The sequence below is a fragment of the Porites lutea genome, chromosome 8, assembly GCF_958299795.1.
Source record: "Porites lutea chromosome 8, jaPorLute2.1, whole genome shotgun sequence".
Lineage (NCBI taxonomy): Eukaryota > Metazoa > Cnidaria > Anthozoa > Scleractinia > Poritidae > Porites > Porites lutea.
The window spans coordinates 4,694,961-4,718,390 of NC_133208.1; the positions used below are offsets into that span (position 1 = coordinate 4,694,961).

Consider the following 23,430-nt stretch of genomic DNA (forward strand, 5'->3'; position numbering starts at 1 on the left):
AAAGGCGTATTGACGATTTTACCCATGATTATTTCATACTGATTAGCTGATTAGCTCATGAATTTAACAAAGATAACCTGGCAAGAAAGTGTTCCTTTAAGGTAAGGGGACGTTAAAGAAGTAATAAACTGACAACATCTTCTCCGTCATAAAAAAGATTTGTAAACTTTATCATCTTTTTTTTACATCAAAAACTACAAATGATGAATGTTTTTCTTTTTTCAAAGAGTGTCTAACTATTTTCATTTTGTTGAACCTTATAACACACAAAAATATGCAAATTTTAAATGGTGGAGCTCGCGCGCGCGCGAAGCGGAGCACCATGAGTAAGAAAATTTGGTAACCTATGCATCCGATAAATTTGGGTAGTCACTTGACCGTACGCCCGCCCGCCCGACCGATCGTCCGTCCGCACCACAGACATACCAATGTAAAATAACTCAATCGTCATACAGGTATGGCAACTGGAGGGTATTTTGGCGGGAAATCGCATGCAATTGCGAAGTAAAGACAACTAAAGAGTCAATAAAAACGAAAACGGAAAGCGGAAATTGTTTCTGTATCCGAGTTGTCTAAGGTATTAAGCTTAGATTAATTGTCATGTCCACAAATTTGGAATACAGAGAAAGAGAGAGTCAGAGAAACGACTGGCCAGCGAAGCTAAATGAGAATTAGCGACATACAGCTAGATAAGAGTGGGAGATAAAAGACAAAGGAGACATTTTTTGTTGGAAGAACAACATGAAAATTTTGTAGCGGCGGTGGGAGAATAAGAATGCTAGCGGCCACCAAGATGAAAATGAGCGGCAGTGAAAAAAATGAACAAGAACACGTACGACATTCCCTCCATAAAACGAGTAACCAGGAAGTTTCTGGAAGTTTGACGTTGTGGTCGTGCAAAACAACGGCAAAGAAATGAACAACTTAGCTAACTTTTTAGCTAATAAGACCAATTGTAGTTTTTTCACCGTTCTCTTTTCCTTCGCCTCTTAGCATTGCACGATTATATATTTTGTTTGAGCAAACTATAAATATTATCGGGAGCTTCGCCTTTAGCCCTGGCTAAATCTAGATATTAAGCTTCATATTGGCACAAATGCAACGAATGACTATAACTGAGTTTTTGACCTTTCAATCATTCATGAATGATATTCCGTTGTGCTGGTTTCCTTTTGAAGTGACACTAACACTCGTTTACTACTTTTAATTGAAAATACGCCTGTCAAGTCTACACATCCACTTGATTCTATTAGAGAGAGAAAAGGAAAGAACAAGCATTAGAAGCACATAATAATAATGAGTGGATAACATACACTTTGCTTTGCTTAAACTTTCCGTCCGTTTGCAGGGGCGTAGCCAAGATTTTTCAAAGGGGGGGTCACAATAGGGACACCATCGGGGGATCGCCGACTATATATCGTTTATACCGCTGCTCTCCCTCGTGTATCAGCGGGATCGGTCGTATTATCGCGGCATGAAGGCCAATATTAACTAAAGACAAGAGCCGTTGACGAAAATACTTTACAAAAAAACAAATTTTAAAAAAGTGGGCTTTTCAACAATGGCTTTTACGGCCAAGATATTGTCATGGCGTTTTCGCCACCTGAATATTGTAGGTTGTTTGCTCAAAAGAAGGCCTACCAAGGGGGGGTCACGGGCACCCCAGGACCCCCCCCCCCCCCCTAGCTACGCCCCTGGTTTGTGACGAGTTGTGCTTGTTGTTACAAACAGTGCCTTGGGTGGCACATACTGACCGGTGATCGTACTTTACTTAGTAAATGTATATGTGGGTTCGACTTAATAAAACAGTCAATCACTGCTTTTAAAGGGCTAACGGATAGTTCTCTCTCAAAAGCATTTACACGAAACGTGGCAGTACAAAACAGCCGAGACTGCCAAGAAATGTTACCCAACACTGATTTACCCTGCAAGCAGGAACTAGCAGAGATTTCTCTCGTGCATGGCTTTTATCGTTTACAAGGTGGCTCGCGTCGCTTGTAAACAAACCAATTACGCTACTTTGTATTACCAATATTTCGAAAGGCTCGGCCTTTCTTCTTCGGGGTCTTACATACAAATGACATGGTCACACAATAAAAGATAGCCTGTAATATGATACTATGAGTGTCAGAATAAAAAGGAGAAAGTGAACGATGAAAGTATATGAAAACAAAAACCGTTGAAGTCGTTTTATAAAAGAAATTTGAAATGTAAAATCAGCCTTGCTTTTTTCCGTTGATGTTGAAGTTATGGCTAATTAGATCCTCTACTGGGATTCGGTCATTCTGTTTTGTAACGTTGGTCCTTGTTCCCAAAACTAAACATGATCGGAAACCTTTCGATTGGAATTCCTCTCCCTACTACACAGAAAGCCACACCTACCTCCTCGTGTTTCGGTAGTGCGTAACCACCATGCTTAAACGAACAGGGAATTTCACTCTCCTGAGGGGAGGAATCTGTACTTGACATTGCCTCAGATGGACTAATGCGCACGAGATGAGATTGAAACTGCTCTTGTGGGTTGCTCGTTGCCATCCCTTCAGACGAGGCAACTTGGACAATCTCATGCTGACATGGTGACGCACCAGAAACAGGCACCAGGACCACCGGTTGATGGGAACCCTGTGGTGCAGTTCCAGCACTACCTAGTTGAATCCAAGTAGCCACAGGATCACCTCCGTTAAGCTGGGATGTGAGGTATCCATCCGTTGGGTTGTTACTGCACATGCTCTGCTCTTCCTGTTAGCGATTGAAGTATGCAAATTCCTGTAAGTTTACCGGAAACTTTACAGTGGTAGTTGATTCACTCATTTTCTTTAGAGGTTAAGAGTGGACTACAAAAAGCAATAAATGGACCTCCAGAAAGGAGATGAGCCGCACTATAAATTCCATTGTCAGCCCCCAGTTTCGGAGCTTAGATATTTCAAATACCTCTTTTGGTATCCAAAATTATGTGAATGGCTTCTCCTTTATATTTCTACTCTCTCTTTCTCTTAACATATCTATACTGATATTTGGAGATTTTATTGAAACCTACAAAAATGGCTCAACTCTTCGAGGCGAGGACCCTATTTTAGACTCAGTTCTCAACATCTACATTGTGCGTGAAGTGGCGCTTGCAAGAGGTTAAAAACAATGGAAAATTATTAAAACCGCCAGCCCCGAAATCTGGTCGCGATCGCGTATAGGAGGTGATCTTTTACTAGTGGTTCCAACTGTCAGAACTGTGGGGCTTTGACTGGGAAAATTTTGTGTTTTGGAGAGGTGGTCGCTTATGGGAGCTGGTTGCACATAGAGGTTCGACTGTTACCCACAACAATGTCTCAAGGAAATTTTGACAATGCTGACTCCCATCGGCTCGAGTGACAGTTTATTTTAATTTACATTACAGACCAACTCGAAGTGGTACAGCTTTAGAACACGTAGAAAGGCAAGACGTATGAGCTTGAGTTTTGTCGCCTCATCTGGATTCCGGAATCAGGGATATTTTTGCTTGTAAAATAAGGAATCCTTGGAATTCAACTCTAGGATTCCGGAATCTCGCTAACGATTGCAATCTGTAATCCAGGTTCCTTTGACAACGAATCCGGAATCCAGTACCTAGATTTCGGAATCCACATCGTGGAATTCAGAATCCAAGACTGCCTTAAAGATTCGCCTCTTACTTGGGACGAGTTATGGCTACTTTACCTGCGGCTGTTGGCAACAGGGTTTCAGCAAACAGGTGCACATCGCTGCCCACATTCCAATCACAAACGTAGCGATACCCAGAATGAGCATGAAGGCGGAAATAACCACCTTTCTTTGATGGTACCTATTGTCGGACTCGAAGTCGTCATTATCCGCGTCATTCAAGGTAATCAGAATGCTGTAAACTATAATGATTACCGCACCAAAACCGGCGGATATATTGGAGAAACCTATGAAAAGGGCAGCCTGAAAAAATATGTTCATAAAAAAAAATAAGCAAAAATTCCACTAGGAAACTGTAAGTTAAAAGGAATGGGCAACATCATATTAAGGCCGTTGGGCAACAATAAGGGCAACGCTTTACTTACAAAAGCATTGCGGATATTTGTCCTTTCTCTACCACTTCCGGGGATTCCTAGAGCCCCTGTGATACACGTCTGTAACCGAAGAGATAACAATGAATGGTTTATACATAATAAAATCTAATTTAAAGGCGACTTGCCACGCTTTGAATAGAGTTAAATCAAATGCCTGAAACGTGTCTTCGGCTAGAATGTCGGTCCCAAAGCAGAGTGATGCCACATATGTTGAATAGAAGCGAAAGAATTCGGGGAAATTTTTGTTTTGGTTTGGTGTTTAATTTTGTTTCTGACTTTTTTCTCAGTAAGAAGTATCAAGATGGAAACAACCAATTCTCTCTACAAACGACTTACAACCACGCCCAAAGGAAAATATTTCGACCGTAAGCAAGCCTCCCTCTCGTCTACATTTTGGTAATGTCTTCCCCTTCCCTGCACTGTATAATATACAAAAATATTACCACATTCTAATACAGATATGTAGAACTGTATTAGACTTCCTCAAAAATATATTGGTCATCGATCCATCACGCCAAATTGTTTTGGGAAAAAAATATGTTTGGCTAAAAAGAAAATTAAATGAGCACTTGTCGGACGTTTTTGTCTTGAAATTTCGGGCTCAATGAACTGAGACTGAAATGTATCGCGAAGTCATTAAGCCTTACTTTTTTAAAACAAGATTCCTGGGCTCCTTAACCCATTCGCCCCTGAACCGCCCGTAACCGCCCGTGCGGATCCACGTCCTTTCTACCCCTTGTGACGTCATCAGTTTTAACGGTCAAGGACAACTTTGTCCGCTAACTTGTGCAGAGTGAAGAGATCTTTCAAACCATGCCAGAATGAGCACAATTCAGTCAAGGAAACCGGAGAAAGAGGCAAAAAACCATGTAACATTGACCTGAAAATCTCCATGAAAATCTTGTTCCATTGCCCACCTACCTTTCCTTTCACCTAATCCTAAGATCCTAAAAGCTTTCCTAAAAAATATTCCCACCAAAATGAAGCCTACTAAATGCCCAGCAAGAGAAAAAAAAATGAGGCAACAAAAGCGAAAAAAGAGGGGAGGAGAGAAAGCGAAAAGTAAAAGTCAAGACTGCTGTGTCACTTTTAAACCCAAACACTGTCGAAATTTTGCTTTCTGCGCATGCCCGAACTTCGCAAGCTGATATTTTGCATCTGGATCAGAAGGCCGCGAAGTGTACGACCTGCAAAGCGGTTTGTGGTAAGTTTTAGCTCTTTATAGCACGACAGTGACCAGAAAACCACCCGACTAGCTTCAAAACGCGTTTTTTCGGCAAAATCTCCAGGAGCGAATGGGTTAAGAGTGTTCCGCTCACTTCAAGGGCGAACAAAACAAAACCAAGCTTTGTAATGCATTCAGTACCCGATGAACCGTCAATTGATTTGCATTGGCGTCGATCGTTCTTTCGTTGTTATTGATATCTGGGCAAACGGAACCTCGTTATTCCTATAAAAATGTCCGTATTTTAAAAAAACGTGTTTCAAGGCGTATATATGATTCAGTCAGACCCTTTTTAAACGGCATCTAAGTAATGATCCGGGTTACACGGAAGTAATTTCTTTTGTTGATTACATACTAGGAATGTTTTCGGCAGAGAATGGACAAACCTACCAAGAGACAGTTTACGAAATAAAATATATTTAAACTTCATGTTTTAAAGGGTGTTTCATTGTGTTAAAAGATTTCGACCATGTAATCATAAGAGTTACAAACAATAGCCAAGAAAAGTTTACAATTTTACATGTTCCTCTCATAGGATTTCTGTGTTACACTAAGACGAGATTTTGTTATAAGGAAGTTGGTTTGAATACAAGGGATTAATATACATGCTGCTTTGTGAAATTTCGTAAGATTTTATGATTAAACCAAGCAGAAATTAGCACCTTTATGCGTTCCGACGTGTTCATTGCATTTGGGTCCTTCCTTCTTATCTGGACCATTACTTACAACAAGTTTTATCAGATTAAGTAGGAATTAAAAATATTGCTTACCCATATTCCAAAGAAAACTCCGAAATGCCCGTAGCGAATTGTCCCTCCGGGGACAAGTCGATCGGCAATGCCAAAACATAGCAGTAAAACTCCAGTAAGGATTTGAGTAATGGCCAAAAACCTCGCCATTTTAGCTGTGTTTGCTGAGTTTTCGGCCATGTTGACAAAGCGGCTTTGCAGTCAACACGGAAACTATAAAGACTGCGTCACTAAACTCTCATGAATGTTTAAAGAGGCTGTGTCACGGCAGTCCAGTTCATTTTGTTTATTTTTGCCAATTACTCGCCCTCAATCGCTACGGAACTTAAAGTAAGCAAAGAAATTCGTACATGCAAATGACAAAATCAGAGATCCGAGACAAACAAATATATCTCCAGAGCATTATTTTTGAAGTTGCAAGAAGCAGGAATCGACTTCGAAAAACTGTTAGGCTGAACAGTTTTCAAAAACCCTAACTTCAATCCTTTTCAAATGAATCTTCTTCAGTTTTGCCCATCCCTGGCATCTGTTGTTTCTGTTATGTTATTTTAACCTTCCTTTAAAGTTTTAAGCGGTTATTTTTATGTTTCTCTTAATTTAATGGGCATTTTGTAATTTTCTAATTTGGCTGAATTTCTTGACACAGCTCCTTAAATAATTCATGCATGTCCATATTGCTATTTAACTTAACAGTGGATGTCGGAATCCTTATTCAGGTTCATAGCCTTATTCTTGGCCGACATCCGAGGTCGATCGCGGCCCCTCCGCTTCTCTCTTTCTCCCGACGAGATAGGGAGAGATGCGGACGGTCCACGATCGAACTTGGACGTCTGAAAATCAGGCTATCAGGGTCATTGTGATGTCATCGTTGGCCTATTGTTTCTTTGAACTTGAAATTGAACAAGATGCAATGCACAAACCTTTGTTAATCAATCAGTAACTGATTAAAGTGGATGATTTTCCTCCATTTTGCAATTTCCTATTATTTTGGAGTAATTACTTGGCTTCACACTAGAAGCTAATGTACTTTCAAGTAGGCACTTGATTCAAGAGCACTTGAAAATCTTTAGTCGCTCTGTAGAAAACATGGCTTCACACTTGTTGATGAAGTATACATGTAGTATAGTAACTTGAAGTACAAGCTGGTAATCATCTTTCGCAGTTAAATTATTCATGCATATCACAATCGTCATTGCTCGCGACAAAAGCTGTCCGTTCATTAGAATCTTGCAACCGCGGCACGTGCATATCGCAGACATAGTGCACACGGCTTCCATTTCTTATTGGTCGAGTGTGTTCTCAAGTATGGTGCAGACCACACTTGGCGACGAACTTCGGCTTCTTTGAACTACGGACGTTTCCATGGACATGCATCAAGTAAAGTTGAAGTAGGTACATTTTACCCCTTCACACTCAAAGTAGGTTCCAAGTTCACTTAGATTATTCTCGAGAGCTCTATTGTGAAGCCAACAATTGTCATGAGTGGCGTCTGCTAGACAGGGGGCGTTTATTTAGAGAGGGGCGTCTAATGCAAACTTAAAGAGTAAGGGAGGAGTCTAGACAAGGGACGTTTATTTGACAGAAGGCGTCAATTAGATTATTTACGATATTAATAATAAAACACTTAGATTCAGTACCTAGTGTTTGTAATATCTGAAATAATCAAGGTCTCGGTAAGTAATATCAGCCTCGGTCGATAATAACCTCGACCTTGGTTATTCCAAATATCCTAATCCAATAATTGTTTAAACCAGTCAGTCTGACCAGTGTAGTGTTTCTTGTGTAATTACAGTTACTATGCTTTACAACCAGGTTCTAAGCAAGCTGGTCGACAGGGTAAGCTTGCTTCTTCATCTTAATCTGCTAACAAAGTTAGAGAAAAACTAATAACCTTATATGTTAGATGCAAGTTAATACACCGTTTCTGTGGCTGTTGATGTAATGTGTTCCCCCCAAAATACAAGTCTTACGATAACTATACTGTGTTGGTGCTCGACATGACCTAATTTGCGTGTCGGGTGAGAGAGTTAAAACTCTCTCAGGGGCACCCAACGAGAATATAGTTCAAAACCACTTAAACATAGAATTTTTAAACGTATTTTAGTATTTAAACGGTAGATATAGGAATATTTTTATCCCCTAAAAGTTTTTCATCATTTCGGATTTCCTAGCTGAAAGTCAAGTGATCCGAAAATTATAGGGATCAAAACTTACCTTTTCGAAAATTTCAGCCAGAAAAAAGGCTCCCGAAAATTCTAGGTGCCCTTTTTAGGGTAAAAATCCGTTAAAAATAGGCAATTATACCATTTTTTAGATGTTCGAAAATCCTAGGAGAGGCAGGCAAGCAAGAAACTTTACAACAAATGTTCCGAAAATTCTAAATCTCAAATCGTCTTCCGAACAGCTATTTTTCCGAAAATTGTCGTTGGGTGCCCCTGCTCTCTCACAGTTATCCCTTGCATAGCTTGATTTTAATTTTTTCTTCATCAAGCCTCTTGATCTCTTCGGAGAAATGAAGTTCTATTTCACCCAACCTTTAGCTCCACATCAACCATTCAACCTGCTACTGATCTTGTGTATTTGTTCTGTAGTGGTGCGTAACGTCCATGCTCGAACAAACCGAGTAGCACTTTATAATTAGGAACCCATGAGTGTATGAAATCTGCATTTGACATTGCATTAGGTGGGGTATTGTTCATCCCTTCAGAAGAGGATTCTTCAGCAATTCAATACTAACCCAATAAAGCATTAGAAGGAAGCATTAGCACCATCGATTAGTGGGAAGCCTGTGCTGGAGCTCCGCTGTCAATTGTTTGCATTGGAATGGCCACAGGAACACCTCCAGCCATCTGGATCATGTCATGTCCATTATCTGGGTTATAATAAGTCCGCTGCCATCCCTGTAAAACGTTGCAAGCTTTAGCAGCCGTGCTGGTCAAAATGCGTTTTGTATTGATCACTGTTTTTTAAATTGAGCTTCAAAAAGTCAAAATAAATCTAATTCATTTTAATTAATACAAGCTACAGTGGAACTTATATCCGGAGGGCCTTATAATCGGGTATATTTTTGCGTTCACAGTCAGAGAACACCTGAGAGGACCTTTAACTTGCGGGGGGGGGGGGGGGGGGGCTTAAATAAGTGGGAAGGAGAAGGGCTTAAAGGGACAGTTTACGGTACTTACCCGCCGTTGTCCGCTGCAGGGCTTAAACAAACAGGTGAAAACTTCAGTCCAGATGCCAATCCAATACGTAAGAGTGTCCAAGATAAGCATGCATGATTACGATAATTGCCAGCTTTGCACGATAGTTGTCGTTATTTTGGAATCCGTAACTGGTAATGAAAAAAATCTTCACGCTGTAAACTACGGTGATTATTGCACCAAGTGCAACGGCTATGATGGAAAATCCCATGTAAACACAAGCCTCAGCAATAAAAGAAATGCAAACAAGAAGCAATGATCGCAATGGTTGGTCGCACAAGTGATAATAAAAAATAAAAATTAAATAGCTTGTTAAAACATCTTTACTCATGTTATCTCTTAAGGCCCTGATTAGACAAACTCATACTTTTCTTTACTATTTAGAAAACAGGATAAAGGATAAATAATAACGTATAAAACAACAACAAAGAAAAAAAACGTCAACGGTGAGCGTCAGCAGCCAATACAACGACAAATACAAAACCAATTAATAATCAGACCTGATTCCTGTCGGCCCATGTAAATCCAGGAAATTTTTGCTTCTGGAATCCACAATCGTGGGGTTTGGAATCTGGAATTCAGCTCAAGGCAACCGGAATCTAGTTCTTGGAATCCGGAATCCACAGCGTGCCATCAAGAATCCAAGAATCCAACATTTCCTTGGGGCAGTGGCGGATCCAGGGGAGGGGCCCGGGAAACCCCCCCCACCCCCTTATTTTTAGACCAAACTGAGGCCCGATAGGCCGAAAAATTTTTTGGGGGAGATCGCCTCCCCCCGCCTCCTTATCTAAGGGTCTGGACCTAGGGGCGCAGCCTCCCGGTATAAACCTTTGTTGAAAAACACCCCTCCCCCCCGGGGTACCCAGGGTACAATATGCGCTTGGCTCGGTGAAACCTTGACTCTACCGTGAGCTGTGTCACGTAACCGAGAAAGAGTCGACCAGCCTTTCCCAGACTTCACGCAGGCAACGCAGCTTGAGATAAAGCCATGGAGCACTTTTCTATATACCCTCAGGGGCGGATCCAGGATTTTTTTAGGAGGGGGTGCACTCGTCTCTTGCTCTACTTCAGCACCAATAAACCATTTTTTTTTTTTTGCAGAATATCAGTTGTAATAGAAAACAGCAGGGTCATCTCACGGGGGGGGGGGGGGGGGAAGTGCGCAACCCCTGCACCCTCCCCCTGGATCTGCCTCTGCTCAGGATCTCATTCTTCGTTCTGTAGCCTGCATCAGCAATTGGCGATTTTACCCATGATTATTTCATGTGATTAGCTGGCCCTCGATCGCCCAAGATGAGAAAAAAAAACTCACTCATAGTTTAAAAGAACATAACCAACTGGCAAGAAAGTGTTCCTCTAAAGCAAGGGGCATTAAAGAAGCAATGAATTTACAACATTTTCTCTTTCATGAAAAATTAGACTTCATTGTTTTTATCGTTAAAAAATCGCAAATAATGATGAATCATGAGTGTCTAACTACTTTTATTTAGTTTTGTTTTGTGACCCTATTATTGATAACAAGAGGCTATATAGTGGTATATCCATGCGGCGAACTATAATAATATTACTTTACTAATGAATTTGTCTCCTTTTACTTCATGATGTACCGTTTTTCTTGTTATGTGTTTGAACTGAGACTTAGAGACATTTAATACTTCCAATTGAAAATACGCCTGTCAAGTCTACACATCCACTTGATTCTAAAAAGGAACGGAAAAAACAAGTATTAGATGCACAATAATGAGTTTATAATATGTATTTTATTTTCCTTTAAGTATTCTAAACATGTGAATAGCGTTACTTTGATTTGCGTCCAGCTTTGATGGAAAAAGAGATAATGATAATGACGATGATGATGATGATGATGATTATCACAACGGCGATATACACGGACAACAGGAACTATGACAATTTAATTACCGACGAAGAACGTCCTTTATGTTAATCTTCAACTCTGACACTCATCCAGCTACGACTTGACAACCACGAAGTTCGTAAGACTTCGCTCTCACGTGCCCAATACAATCGACCTAATTAAATTATTCTCTCATGACAACGACGACGACGACGACGACGACGACGATGACGATGACGATGACGATGACGATGACGATGACGATGATGATGATGATGATGATGATGATGATGATGACGATTATGATGATGACGATGATGATGACGATGATGATGATGACGATGACGATGATGATGATGATGATGATGATGACGATGACGATGACGATGACGATGACGATGACGATGACGATGATGACGATGACGATGACGATGACGATGACGATGATGATGATGATGATGATGATGATGATGATGATGATGATAACCATCATACTGATGATGAACGAAGGTTACGGAATGCGGGATACAACAATCGAAAATCAAAACTCTCCTGCTCTAACGCTTTGCTTCCCGTGAGTTTTACGTGATAAATAGTAAAAAAGCGCGTAAATTTCCCCTTGCGCATCTGATTTCGGAGCATGATAGGAAAGCTTTCGATTGGAAGTCCCCTCCCTGCTACTCAGAAAGCCTCCTCGTTACCCTACCTTCTCGTTTTTCATTAGTGCGTAACTACCATGCCTGAACGAAGGAGGAATCTCAGTCTCCTGGGGAGAAGAATCTGTACTTGTCGACATTGCGTTAGATGAACTAACGTTCACAAGACGAGATTGAAACTGCTCTTGTCGGGTGCCCGCTGCCGTCCCTTCAGGCGAAGCAGCTTGGACAATCTCATGCTGACCAGGTGGCGCACCAGCACCTGGCAACAAGACTACTGGTTGATGGGAATCCTGTGGTCCACCGCTACCTGGTTGCATCGGATAAGCCATAGGAACATCTCCATCAAGCGCGTGGATAACATAGCAATCCGCTGGGTACCGCTCTTCCTGTTAGTGATTAGAATAATGCAAACTCTGTAAGTTTACAACGAACTTTGGAGTGGTAGTTGATTCCCCCTTTTATTTCGAGGTTAAGCAATAAATTAAGAAATAAATGGACCTCCAGAAGAGAAGTACTTTTCGGCTCCCAGCTTTGGAGCTTAGATCAGTTTACAATATGTGGGGTTGAGAGTCAGCCTTGTCCAAACTTCCTTGCAATATTGTCGTGAGATATTGCGGTACGTACATGTTGAGAAGTGAATCTAATTAGGAGCTTCGACGCGATATGTTGTTTCCTCAAGGTGTCTTGAAAACATTGGTCAAAGGTGTGTTTAAAGCATATGATTGATTGGCAATATCTCTCGCTAGGAGGCCTAGAACAAAATGAAATTTTCCCCCAAAATAAATCTTTCGAAAGGAGATGGTGAGTCCAAAGCGAAAGCATGTGTTATTAAGAATGTTCATGATGGTTTTTAACTTCAATCAGCTCTTGTTTTACAGAACAGTACGAGATCATCGGCATAAAGCAGCCATCTATCTGTACCGCATTCCCTTTACCACTTTTCCGCTGTTCCCTATTTGTACAGAGATGTGGGTTATTAAATTCGAATTTGATATGGCTGGCAAACACGAATTACAGAGTTTAGCTAGCCGCGAGATGAGTTTAAGTTATGGTTACTGTACCTCCGGTTGTTCACAACAAGGTTTCAACAGACAGGTGCATATCGCTGCCCAAATTCCAATCAAAAACGTAGCTATGCCAATGATAAGCATGACGGGAAGAATAACCACCTTTATATGGTAGTACTTATTGTAGGACTCGACGTCATCATAGTAGATCTCCGAGTCCTTCGAAATAATCAGAGAGATGCCAATGCTGTAAAAAAGGATGATTATTCCACCAAACACGGCGGATGTAATAGAGAAACCCATGAAAACGCCGGCCTGAAAAAAAAAGATATACCTATGAGGACCTTTAAGTTAAAGGTAAAAGCGAACTTGTTTTAATTTGTTTTATGTGGCTGGCTTATAGAACGAGGAATATTCATAAGAATTATAGCGCGCTTTTACTTGGTGTAAAAGCAAACTTGTTTTGCGTGGTTGGCTTATAGAACGAGGAATATTCATTATTATTATTAGCGCGTTTTTACTTGGTGTAAAAGCGAACTTGTTTTGCGTGGTTGGCTTATAGAAAGAGGAACTTTTTATAATAATTATTAGCGCGTTTTTACTTGGTGTAAAAGCGAACTTGTTTTGTGTGGTTGGCTTATAGAACGAGGAATATTCATAATAATTGTTAGCGCGTTTTTACTTGGTGTAAAAGCAAACTTGTTTTGCGTGGTTGTCTTATAGAACGAGGAATATTCATTATTATTATCACGTTTTTACTTGGTGTAAAAGCGAACTTGTTTTGCATGGTTGGCTTAAAGAACGAGGAATATTCATAAGAATCATAGCGCGCTTTTACTTGGTGTAAAAGCGAACTTGTTTTGCGTGATTGGCTTATAGAACGAGGAATATTCATAAGAATTATAGCGCGCTTTTACTTGATGTAAAAGCGAACTTGTTTTGCGTGGTTTTCTTATAGAACGAGGAACGTTCATAATAATTATTAGCGCGTTTTTACTTGGTGTAAAAGTGAACTTGTTTTGCACCAATAGAACCATTGGAATGGCATCATTTTCCATTGGCACCAATCGTATCATTGGTACCAATGGACCATCGGAATTGCCCTGTACCCAGCCAGGTCACATGGGAAAATAATCCAAGTCCCCTTAATGAGATGCATATTCACCAACAGAACCATTGGAATAGGGTGCTTTTCCATTGGAACCAATGGACCATTGGAATTGCCCTGTACCCAACCAGGTCACATGGGAAAATAATCCAAGTCCCCTTAATGAGATGCATATTCACCAATAGAACCATTGGAATAGGGTGCTTTTCTATTAGTACCAATCGTATCATTGGTACCAATGGACCATCAGTTTGACGAATCGTATCCGTTTGTGTATATTGGACATGTGTGGAGGTAAAGGAACGGTCAACAGCAACATTAAAGTCATACGTCTTACTTACAAAGCAGTTGCGAGTATAATTCCTGTCTCTACCACTTCCAGGGATTCCAAGAGCTCCTGTAATGCACACCTGCAGCACAAGAAATAAAAACGGATGGTTTATACAAGGTAAAACCTACTTTAAAAACAAACTGCCCTGCTTTGAGCCTTGAAGTTAAATCAAATCCCTGAAAAAGTGCCTTCGGCTTCTGTAGAACGTTATGGAATGTCTGGCATTAGGCAAACTGATGGCAGTACGTAAATGTGTGGTATAGCTAAGGATTAAGAGAGAGAATTTGGAAAAATATTTGTTTTGTAGAATTATTTTGCGTTTGTGTTTGCTTTTTTAAAAAAGACCTATCAACAGGGAAAATTAACCACCAATTTTCCGTAAACAACTTATAACTACCCCCCAAAAATGTATTTAACTTTGCACGTCCGGGGGTTTACCCTCGGACGTACACGCAAATCCAAGATGGCGGCCAAGATGACGCCCATTGTTGGTGACGTCACAGGCCTCCAGCAGCGCCACCACCCATAAAATACGGACGTTACCAAGAATTAGAAATCCGGTTAGAACCGCGAGAAATATATAGTGATTGTTCTGCGCTTGACGTGAAAAATAACAGATAAATAAGCTTTTTGCGTGATTTTAGCCGCAATGTTTGCTATGGTTGAGAAAACATGTATTTTCATTCAAAACTGGCTTGACCACCAGCTACTTATGACGTCATATCTCGTAACCACAAAAACTGACCATTACTGAACTTGACTTACTATTTATTTTGCAAAATTTGATATTTGTCCAGTGATGTTTGGACTGTTTTATCGGCATCTTGATACAAATGTTGTGCATAAGGCAGAAAAATGCTAGATACGGGAGATTCGCTTGGTGTGTTCCCCGGGCAAAAACATGCAGTGCACTTGTAGCCGATGAACCATGTATTGATGAATGCTGCCGCTTCGTCAATACATTTGCTTCTTACGTGGTTCCTAATCTTTGGGCAAATTCAAGCCTCGTTTTTCTAATACAATTGTTCCTATACAACACAAAAACTTTCAAAAGGCATCTCTATCAGACACTTTCTAAACTGATTTAATTAGTTTATCATTCTAAGTAGGAATTAATTGCTTACCCATATTCCAATCCAAACTCCAAAATACACGTAACCAGTAAAGCCTCCAGGGACACATCGATCGACAATACCAAAACTGAACAATAAAATTCCGATAAGGATTTGAGTAATGGCCAAAAGCCTTGCCATTTTAGCTACCGTTGCCGAGAATTGCGCCATGTTGACATTAAAATCGACCTCGCAAAGTGGGGAACACGGAAACTAACTTGTGCGTCATTAAACGCTTATATGAATATGTAAAGCAAATTCATGCATGTCTTTTGACTGTCTTCAATCTTCTAGCCTTCTACTACAGATAATAAAGCTGTTGTTTGTGTCGTAACGTAACACGTCTTCTCACAAGAGAGTTGCTTGAGGCTACAAAGAAAGGAGAGGCAACAATCATCCCGCAGTAAAATAAGAAAACATACATTAAAAAAAATTTACTGGTTTTGTAATTTTCCGTGTGAAATTGAAAATTTCAAGGATTACGCCAAAGCAGCAGACGGCCTTTAGTACTTTGTTACATTATCGGCGGATAATGTTAACCCGAGGGGAGTGGGGGGGGGGGGGGAGGCGCCGATGCGCGAGCCGCCAGTTTTCTTCTCCTACCAATGTAGTCTCCCACGCAGGCGTTTTTAGGGGAGCCCCATGGGGCCTGAGCTCGAATCCTACGTATACAGGTGACGTCATATGTGGGCTGAGCTTGTTGATTGACCTCGGTTAAAAGAGCGGAATTTGTTAAAGCTTTTAAAAGCCTGGCAAAGTGCCTTGATTCTAAGGTTATTGTTTCTAAGTAAAGTGAAATACGTATCTGATACACCGTGAAGTTTGAAATTTTTGTTCAAATAATCTGAGTGTTTGCCTGAATCTGACACTGGTGTTACGGTCGGTACAATTCGTCAACATGATTTTACGTGGGTGTGAAGCGTTTTCAACAACAACAACAACAAGTTTATTTCAAGTTAAGTATAGCTTACAAAGCTTGTGCCCGCAGTTAGCGAAGGCTATTCGAGGGGGGGCACTAAAGAAAAAGGAAAATTCTATAATATATACATATATATGTTAAACGAGCAATCCTAGAAGCAATCTAGTTTGTCCATTTCAACGAAACGACGCTCATTCACTTTGGTAAAAATGGAAAGATTGTTACATCAAGTAATCAATTCAGACGCGCAGGCCCTCACTCGTACAAAACAGGAAAAACAACTGATTCATAATTTTAACATACATAAACTGGCAAGCCTGTCACAGTGTTCCTTTAAGGAAAGGGGTCATTATTTTTGTTAAAGAAGCAATGAATTAACAACATCTGCTCTATCATGAAAATTTGTTGAGTTTATCATCTTTTTAACGTCCAAAAACTACAAATAATGATGAATCGTGAGTGTCTGACCATTTTCATTATATTTAGTTTTATTCAGACGCTCAGTACATAGAGAAACTTAGAGCTATTTAATACTTCTAATTAAAAATACGCCTTTCAAGTCTACACATCCACTTGATTCTAAAGAGGAAAGGAAAGAACAGGTATTAGATGCACAATAATGGATGTATAATACGTGTTTTGTTTTGCTATTAGTATTCTAAACAAGAGAATACCGTTTCTTTGATTTGCGTCTAGCTTTGATGGAAAAAGAGATAATGATAATGATTAAGATGATGATGACGATGATAATGATGATTATCACAACGACGATATTCACGGACAACAGGAACAATAACAATTTAATTGCACTCAAGGAACATCCTATGTGTAAACATTCAACTCTGACACTCATCAAGCTACGACTTGACAACCACGAGGTCCGTAAAACGTCGCTCTCACATGCGCAAAACAATCGACCTAATTATTCTCTCATGATAATGATGATAATGATGATGACGGATGATGATGATGATGATGATGATGAAAAATGAAGGTTATAGAGTGTAAGCGACAACGATCACATATCAAAACGCTTCTGTTCCAACGCCGTGCTTCCCGTAAGTTTCACGTAAGTCAAAACGCGCTTGACAAGATCAATATGGCGCGTGGATTTTCCCTCGCAAATCCTGCCTTCGAAGCATGATCGGAAAGCTTTCGATCCTCTCCCTGCTACTCAGAAAGCCACACCTACCTCCTCGTTTTGCAGTAGTGCATAACCACCATGCCTGGACGAACGAGGAATCTCAGTCTCCTGGGGAGAAGAATTTGTATTTGTCGACATTGCGTTAGATGGATTAATGTTCACAAGACGAGATTGAAACTGTTCTTGTAGGGTACTCGTTGCCATCCCTTCAGACGAGGTAGCTTGGGCCATCACATGCTGACCTGGTGATGTACCAGAAACAGGCACCAGGACCACTGGTTGTTGGGAACCCTGTGGTGCAGCTCCAGGGATACCTGGTTGCATCGGAATAGCTACAGGTACACCTGCAGGGAACTGGGAGACAACATATCCCTCCGCTGTTAGTATTTGAAGTATGTAAATTACTGTAGGTTTACCACAAATTTAGAGTGATAGTTGCTTCATACATTTTCCAGGGGGTAATAGTGGACTACACTGAAACCTCCAGAAAGGAGATGCTATTAATTTCTGTATCTCATTTTAGAGCTTAATTTCAATTATGATGTCGTTTGTTATCCATTTGTGTGGTGACTTCTCCTTTATAGTACTAAAACTATTTTGTTTCACTCTTCCTTCCTCTTAGCATATCTATTCGTTTTATTGAGCAGCGTAAAAATGATTTTGAACATTTACATTCCACAATTATCTCACGACAATATCAGTTCAAAGACGTTTTGTCAAAGCTGACTCCCAGCGGTTTGAGTCAGGGTCCGCAATTGGGTTCTTCAATCCCGTAATCCCGACCCGAAATTTCGTGCAATCCCGTAATCCCGAGGGTTATTTTTGGTATTTCATCACCCAAACATACTTTCAATCCCGAATCTCGCTCCGATTTTGCATTCAAATCTCGAGTCCCGAGCTTCAAATAAAGGAAATCCCGGGCCCCGAGAAACCTACTGGGGACCGTTTTGAGTGCCAATGTATTTTAAAGTACTTTAAAGTCCCAGGCCAAGTGAAAGTGCAGCTTTAGAAGGGCGAGATAAGCTTGAGTTTTGGCTACTCTACCTGCGGTTGCTGTTCGCAGCAGGGTTTCAACAAACAGGTGCATATCGCTGCCCAGATTCCAATCCCAAACGTAGCGATACCCATCATAAGCATAATGGCGAGAATAGCCATCTTTCCTTGGTAGTACTCATTGTAGGACTCGACGTCATCAAAGTAAAACTCCGGGTCGCTCGAGGTGATCTGGGAGATGCCAATGCTGTAAAAAAGGATGATTATTCCACCAAACACGGCGGATGTGATAGAGAAACCCATAAAAACGCCGGCCTGAAAAAAAAATTATTATATAGACACGAGTGTTTTACTGGAAAATATACCACTCGTAAAATTCATAAAAAGTACATCCAGGACACAAGTGGTTTATTTTCCATAATCTCACACGTGAGTTTATCGATGACGTAATTTCGGTAATTTCCCTCTATTATTTTATCGATGTCTTTTTGTCTATATAATAAAAAGAACTTTACACGGCGGCTTGAAGATATGAATTTTATTTTCTCGTGGCAAAAACAATATTTTACTCACTCGCTGCGCTCGTTTGTAAAATATTGTTTTGCCACTCGAAAATAAAATTCATATCTTCGCGCCACCGTGTAATATCCTCTATATAAATGAAAAAGAACAATATAAAATTGCACTAGGAAACTGTAAATTACAAGGAATGCTCAAAATCAAATTAAGACCGTTAGGGAACAATAAAGCCAAGTAACGTCTCACTTACAAAAGAATTGCGGGTATTAGTCCTTTCTCTACCACTTCCAGGGATTCCGAGAGCTCCTGTAATGCACATCTGTGGCAGACGAAATAACAACGAAAGGTTTATACATGGTGAAACCTAATTTATAAATAAATTGACACAATCTTTACTTTTATTGTTGAAAGAAGTTGAGAAAACATGCATTCTTCTATTTATGACGTCATATCTCGTAACCATAGTAACTGACAATCTTTAAACTTGTCTCGAAATGCATGCGAGGGATCAACGAACAGCTACTGAAAACGTCAGGTGTTGATGTATTACCATCTACGAAAAAACTCAAAAAACATCATGGGGTGGGGGGGGGGGGGGTGGAGGTTTAAAACTGGAAGATTTGGATCTGCGACTGTTCAGATTAAGTTTTTAACTCAATGAACCCAGCAAATAACCCCCAAGAGCAAACAGAACAAAACCAAAGTAACCAAGGAACCTGTTTTAACAAGAACAAGTAAAATTGTTTTTAACTTTTGGCAGAAATCTCGCCTCACTGTTATTAAATTGTTCTTGTAAGTATAGACTACGAGAGGGGTTTTTTGTTTCGACTTCCTTTCGAAAAGTCTAGAAAGATAACTTCAATTCGTATTAATTTTGTTTTGCTAAAGTTGTTATTTGTCCAATGGTATGATTTGGAACTCTTTTTTATTTGCAGTGATACAAATATCAGTTGTGCATCAGGTAAATGCTAGGGACAAATACACAAAGTTTTACCGTTTTTTTCATCTGTTCGCTCGGTGTGTTTCCCAACAAAATCTTGCAATGCATTTGTAGCCGATGAGCCATGAATTCATGAATTTTGCTTTGTCAATAAAAAAATACATTTGCTTCTTATGTGGTCCCTAATTTTTGGGCAAATTTTAACCTCGTTGCTCTTATAAATATTGTTCCTAAAAAGGCTTGCTTCCATATGTTCGTCTGAAATAATGTTCAGACGATGGGAACGATCATATGGAAACACTACCCGGTCACCGATGACAAACGACCCGGCGGGACGACTAACCTCGATCTATCCGGGCGATCGGGAAGATCGTGTAAATTTTGAAGCGATCATGCATATGGAAACGCTCTCAGACGACTGACACGAACGGGACGATCGAAGGCTATCCCTGAATCGGAGGTGGAAGCGGAATCATGAATCATTAAAGTTACAAACATATAAGAATCATAAAGCTTTATTCTTTTAAAAACTTGGGAATTATGAATCTTTGTACCTCGGTTCGGGAATCAAGAATAATTGTAACGAGACTCTGAGAAAAGCTCAACAAAATACACGTGTGAATTAATTGCGTTCGATCCAGGTGATGCATGATCTGGCGTTTCCGAGATTCTCCCCAAGTTTCAGCATGCCCCCAGATCCCCCTATATAATTCGTGCATTCGGGACTGACAGTCCGCTTGTTCAGTCTCCTATAACCTGGTGTTTGATGTTCAGTTACAGAAAAAGTAAATCCATACCTAGACAAAACGGATGATGATACGGAGTCTGGATAAAAAAGAAGTTTGAACACCAAAGAAACTATACAAAACGAGGTCTTCGTGAATCATGAATCTGGAATAAAATTATTGTGGGGATCTTGAATCATTGAGATCTTGAATATCAAGATTCAAATGATTGCGCTTCTACCCCCGACCCTGAAATCTTTACTATAATCAGAAGCCACTGCTATAATATTATTCCAGAAATCGACAATAAATTCGGCCTGGACGCAACTGACGTAAGAGGGAAAAATAATACAAAAATGTTCGCACCGCGTTTGGGCGCTATTCGAACCTAGAGAAAGTCCGTGACATCAAGTTCTCGATGTGACACCGTACTATATACTACATGATACTACTACACCTGGAGTTATGAAAACCGGGTTAGCAAACATTTTGTTATTCTTCCCAACTTCCCCAGTCTAATGGCTTGTTTACTGTGTTGTTTGCTTATGTCGTTTTTTTTCCTTGTTTTGTGGTTAGGGATTTGTGTAGAAGTGGATGTAGACAGAATTACTTTCTTACCCCCCCCCCCCCCCTTCCCCCCTCCCCATTTTTTTCCTTACCCACAATTTTTTGTTTAACACAAGTGACAGTTATTTGAAATCAGTGCGCGCCTAAAGCTGGTTTCGGTGCCGTTTAGCAGCTTAGTTTTAGATATTGGTCAACTTGAGAAAAGTTTCCCGGAGAGCATCATGTAAAGCTCTGAGATGGCACAAAGTTATTACGATTCGCAGGTCTGCATCGTCCAATATCGTATTATCTTCTCGTTTCATTTGGCTACGGATCAATCACCCTGATCCGGGCTGAGACAGAAAGGTACGATATTGTTCGCTTTTCTAAGGTGACCACTAAGTCTTTGGCCTCGGGAACAGGCTGTTAGGAGTCAAATGAATTAGGTGAGAGCAAAATTGCAGTGTGACTCTACATCCGGGAACTTGAATAAGACGAGTATTAGAGAAAAGTCCAGAGGTGTTTATCTGGCAATAGGTTGAGTTTTTCCGAGTAATTCGATGATATTTTGCTTATGTTAAACGTGAAGAAGATTATGCGTGGTTGTGGATAGTCTTATCTGTGCCGTGGAAGTGTGTGATGTGTGGTTTCCGCATGGTGCTGACAGGTATGTGATCGCGTGGTTGAACTGCGGTTTGGCCAACATATTCTGTGCCGGCCATTAATATTCTTTCGTGGGTGTTTAGCAGTTAGCTGATTGTACCTTGGAAAAGCGACTCTCGACTCAGGAAAATTGAATCTAGGTCTAGTTTCAGCGGGCTCTAATGGCATTGAACCATAGGCCGATTTTCTGCAGATAAGAAAGCGATAATTTGTGCACTACGTTTGCATTCGGTTTGTTGTCTATTCCATGCGGGATTCTGTTGTTTATCGAACCGCGAAAAAAGTAATGTTTTGCTGACTATTTAAGTTGTTATGTAAGCCTTTAACTAGGCACTCTTTCGCTGCGGTTCACTCAACTTAAAAATTTCTAGGCTGAAATGACAACTGAAACTTCGCGAAGTCAGTTTACTGAATAAATGTTCTAAAATTTGTGTCATTTTAAATTTGGAGTCGTTGAAATGCTTCTAGGGACCATAAACTTACTACCCGGCGTCAGATAAACGCTTTTAATCGGCCTTTGAATGAGTTTTATTGTTTTAAATTGCCAAGTAGTAGAATGAGTTGATATTTTTGCTAACCCGGTTTTCAAAAATCCAGGTATCTACTATATGATACTATATGTCCTCGTGGAACTCTTGTAGCTTCTCGACGCCGCAAAATCAAGAGAAAAAGCACATCGCAAGGCCCGACGTTCACTCTCCGATTAAATGCATCATTATGTTTGGCTTGTTTGCGAAACACGCGCAAAAATTCTAATGTCTGACCCAGAAACATCGCTGACGATCCCGCGTCTCTTGTCGTTGAGGCGATCGAGACCATCAATCGTCCCAGTCGTCCGGATCTTGTCGAAGTTTTTGGAAACGACTGGGGCGATCGGGACGATCCGGACTATCATGATAGCGAAATTGTTCCTATACTTGAAACAAAAAGGCGCGTATCAAAAGGCGTCTGTTTCAGATGTTTTCTAAACTGATTTAACATAAAAGTAATATCATCATTTTAAGCAGGAAAATGATTTTGCTTACCCATATTCCGATCCAAACTCCAGAATACACGTAGCCAGTAAAGCTTCCAGGGACAAGTCGATCGGCAATGCCGAAACTAAACAGTAAAAATCCAATAACAATTTGATTAATGGCCAAAAGCCTAGCCATTTTAGCTACGCTTGCCGAGTTTTCCGCCATGGCGACAAAGCGACTTGCAGTCAACAGTGGAATTGAAGTTTGCGTCTTAAAACTCTCATGAATATGTAAAGCACAGGACACCCAACGGCTGTTTTCTGTATAATATCTGTTAGGAAAAGCAAATATTGCCTAGAATTTTTTATTACTTGAGGACAGCTGAAAAATGTCTAGTTGACGTTTCCATTTATGTACAATTTTCGAAGCTTATCTTATAAATTCAATACGATTTTCTGAAGTTTCGATCATTTTTCACATTTTACTGTTCAGTGTAAGCTATTTTTCGTACAAAAAAGGAAACCTAAAATTGAAGAAGGGAATCAGAAAAATTCTCAATTTCCTAATACATTAAATTGCGTCTAAAATTTTCGGAGAATTACTGCCTGTAACCCTGAAGTCCTTGTAATTTCTAGTGTGAAAGTCTCAGGAAAGAAGAGAAGGAGGAACTCAAGCTTTTCAAACTTTGAAAACAATGTGCTTCGCATTG

General features: G+C 40.3%; 3 protein-coding genes across 3 annotated transcripts; all 3 read right to left on the reverse strand.

Annotated features, from left to right (window-relative positions):
- Positions 1–198: 198 nt before the first annotated feature.
- Positions 199–6,312, reverse strand: LOC140945722 (uncharacterized). The gene is made up of 5 exons (XM_073394768.1): positions 6,063–6,312; positions 4,059–4,127; positions 3,691–3,936; positions 2,383–2,739; positions 199–1,246 (listed from the first exon to the last, which is right to left on the reverse strand). The coding sequence occupies exons 1-5, from the start codon at positions 6,219–6,221 to the stop codon at positions 1,229–1,231; spliced, it is 849 nt and encodes a 282-aa protein (XP_073250869.1). The 5' UTR covers positions 6,222–6,312; the 3' UTR covers positions 199–1,228.
- A 4,430-nt stretch (positions 6,313–10,742) lies between these two features.
- LOC140945723 (uncharacterized) lies at positions 10,743–15,569 on the reverse strand. Its single transcript, XM_073394769.1, has 5 exons — positions 15,326–15,569; positions 14,212–14,280; positions 12,817–13,077; positions 11,803–12,141; positions 10,743–10,941 (listed from the first exon to the last, which is right to left on the reverse strand). Exons 1-5 carry the CDS (start codon positions 15,482–15,484, stop codon positions 10,924–10,926), a joined length of 846 nt encoding a protein of 281 aa, XP_073250870.1. The 5' UTR covers positions 15,485–15,569; the 3' UTR covers positions 10,743–10,923.
- Positions 15,570–16,235: 666 nt separating this feature from the next.
- Positions 16,236–22,993, reverse strand: LOC140945725 (uncharacterized). Its single transcript, XM_073394771.1, has 5 exons — positions 22,788–22,993; positions 19,139–19,207; positions 18,421–18,684; positions 17,425–17,730; positions 16,236–16,811 (listed from the first exon to the last, which is right to left on the reverse strand). Exons 1-5 carry the CDS (start codon positions 22,944–22,946, stop codon positions 16,794–16,796), a joined length of 816 nt encoding a protein of 271 aa, XP_073250872.1. The 5' UTR covers positions 22,947–22,993; the 3' UTR covers positions 16,236–16,793.
- Positions 22,994–23,430: the final 437 nt, after the last annotated feature.

Bases quoted from the DNA above. Each gene is read 5' to 3' on its own strand.
- LOC140945722 (XM_073394768.1), bottom strand. From the start codon at position 6,221: ATGGCCGAAAACTCAGCAAACACAGCTAAAATGGCGAGGTTTTTGGCC. The intron at 3,937-4,058 runs GTAAGTAAAGCG...ATATTTTTTCAG, and splicing joins CAAATATCCGCAATGCTTTT to GCTGCCCTTTTCATAGGTTT. The intron at 2,740-3,690 runs GTAAAGTAGCCA...AATCGCTAACAG, and splicing joins CCTGTTGCCAACAGCCGCAG to GAAGAGCAGAGCATGTGCAG.
- LOC140945723 (XM_073394769.1), bottom strand. From the start codon at position 15,484: ATGGCGCAATTCTCGGCAACGGTAGCTAAAATGGCAAGGCTTTTGGCC. The intron at 13,078-14,211 runs GTAAGTAAGACG...TTTTTTTTTCAG, and splicing joins ATTATACTCGCAACTGCTTT to GCCGGCGTTTTCATGGGTTT. The intron at 12,142-12,816 runs GTACAGTAACCA...AATCACTAACAG, and splicing joins CTTGTTGTGAACAACCGGAG to GAAGAGCGGTACCCAGCGGA.
- LOC140945725 (XM_073394771.1), bottom strand. From the start codon at position 22,946: ATGGCGGAAAACTCGGCAAGCGTAGCTAAAATGGCTAGGCTTTTGGCC. The intron at 19,208-22,787 runs GTAAGCAAAATC...CGTCTGCCACAG, and splicing joins GAGTTTGGATCGGAATATGG to ATGTGCATTACAGGAGCTCT. The intron at 18,685-19,138 runs GTAAGTGAGACG...TTTTTTTTTCAG, and splicing joins CTAATACCCGCAATTCTTTT to GCCGGCGTTTTTATGGGTTT.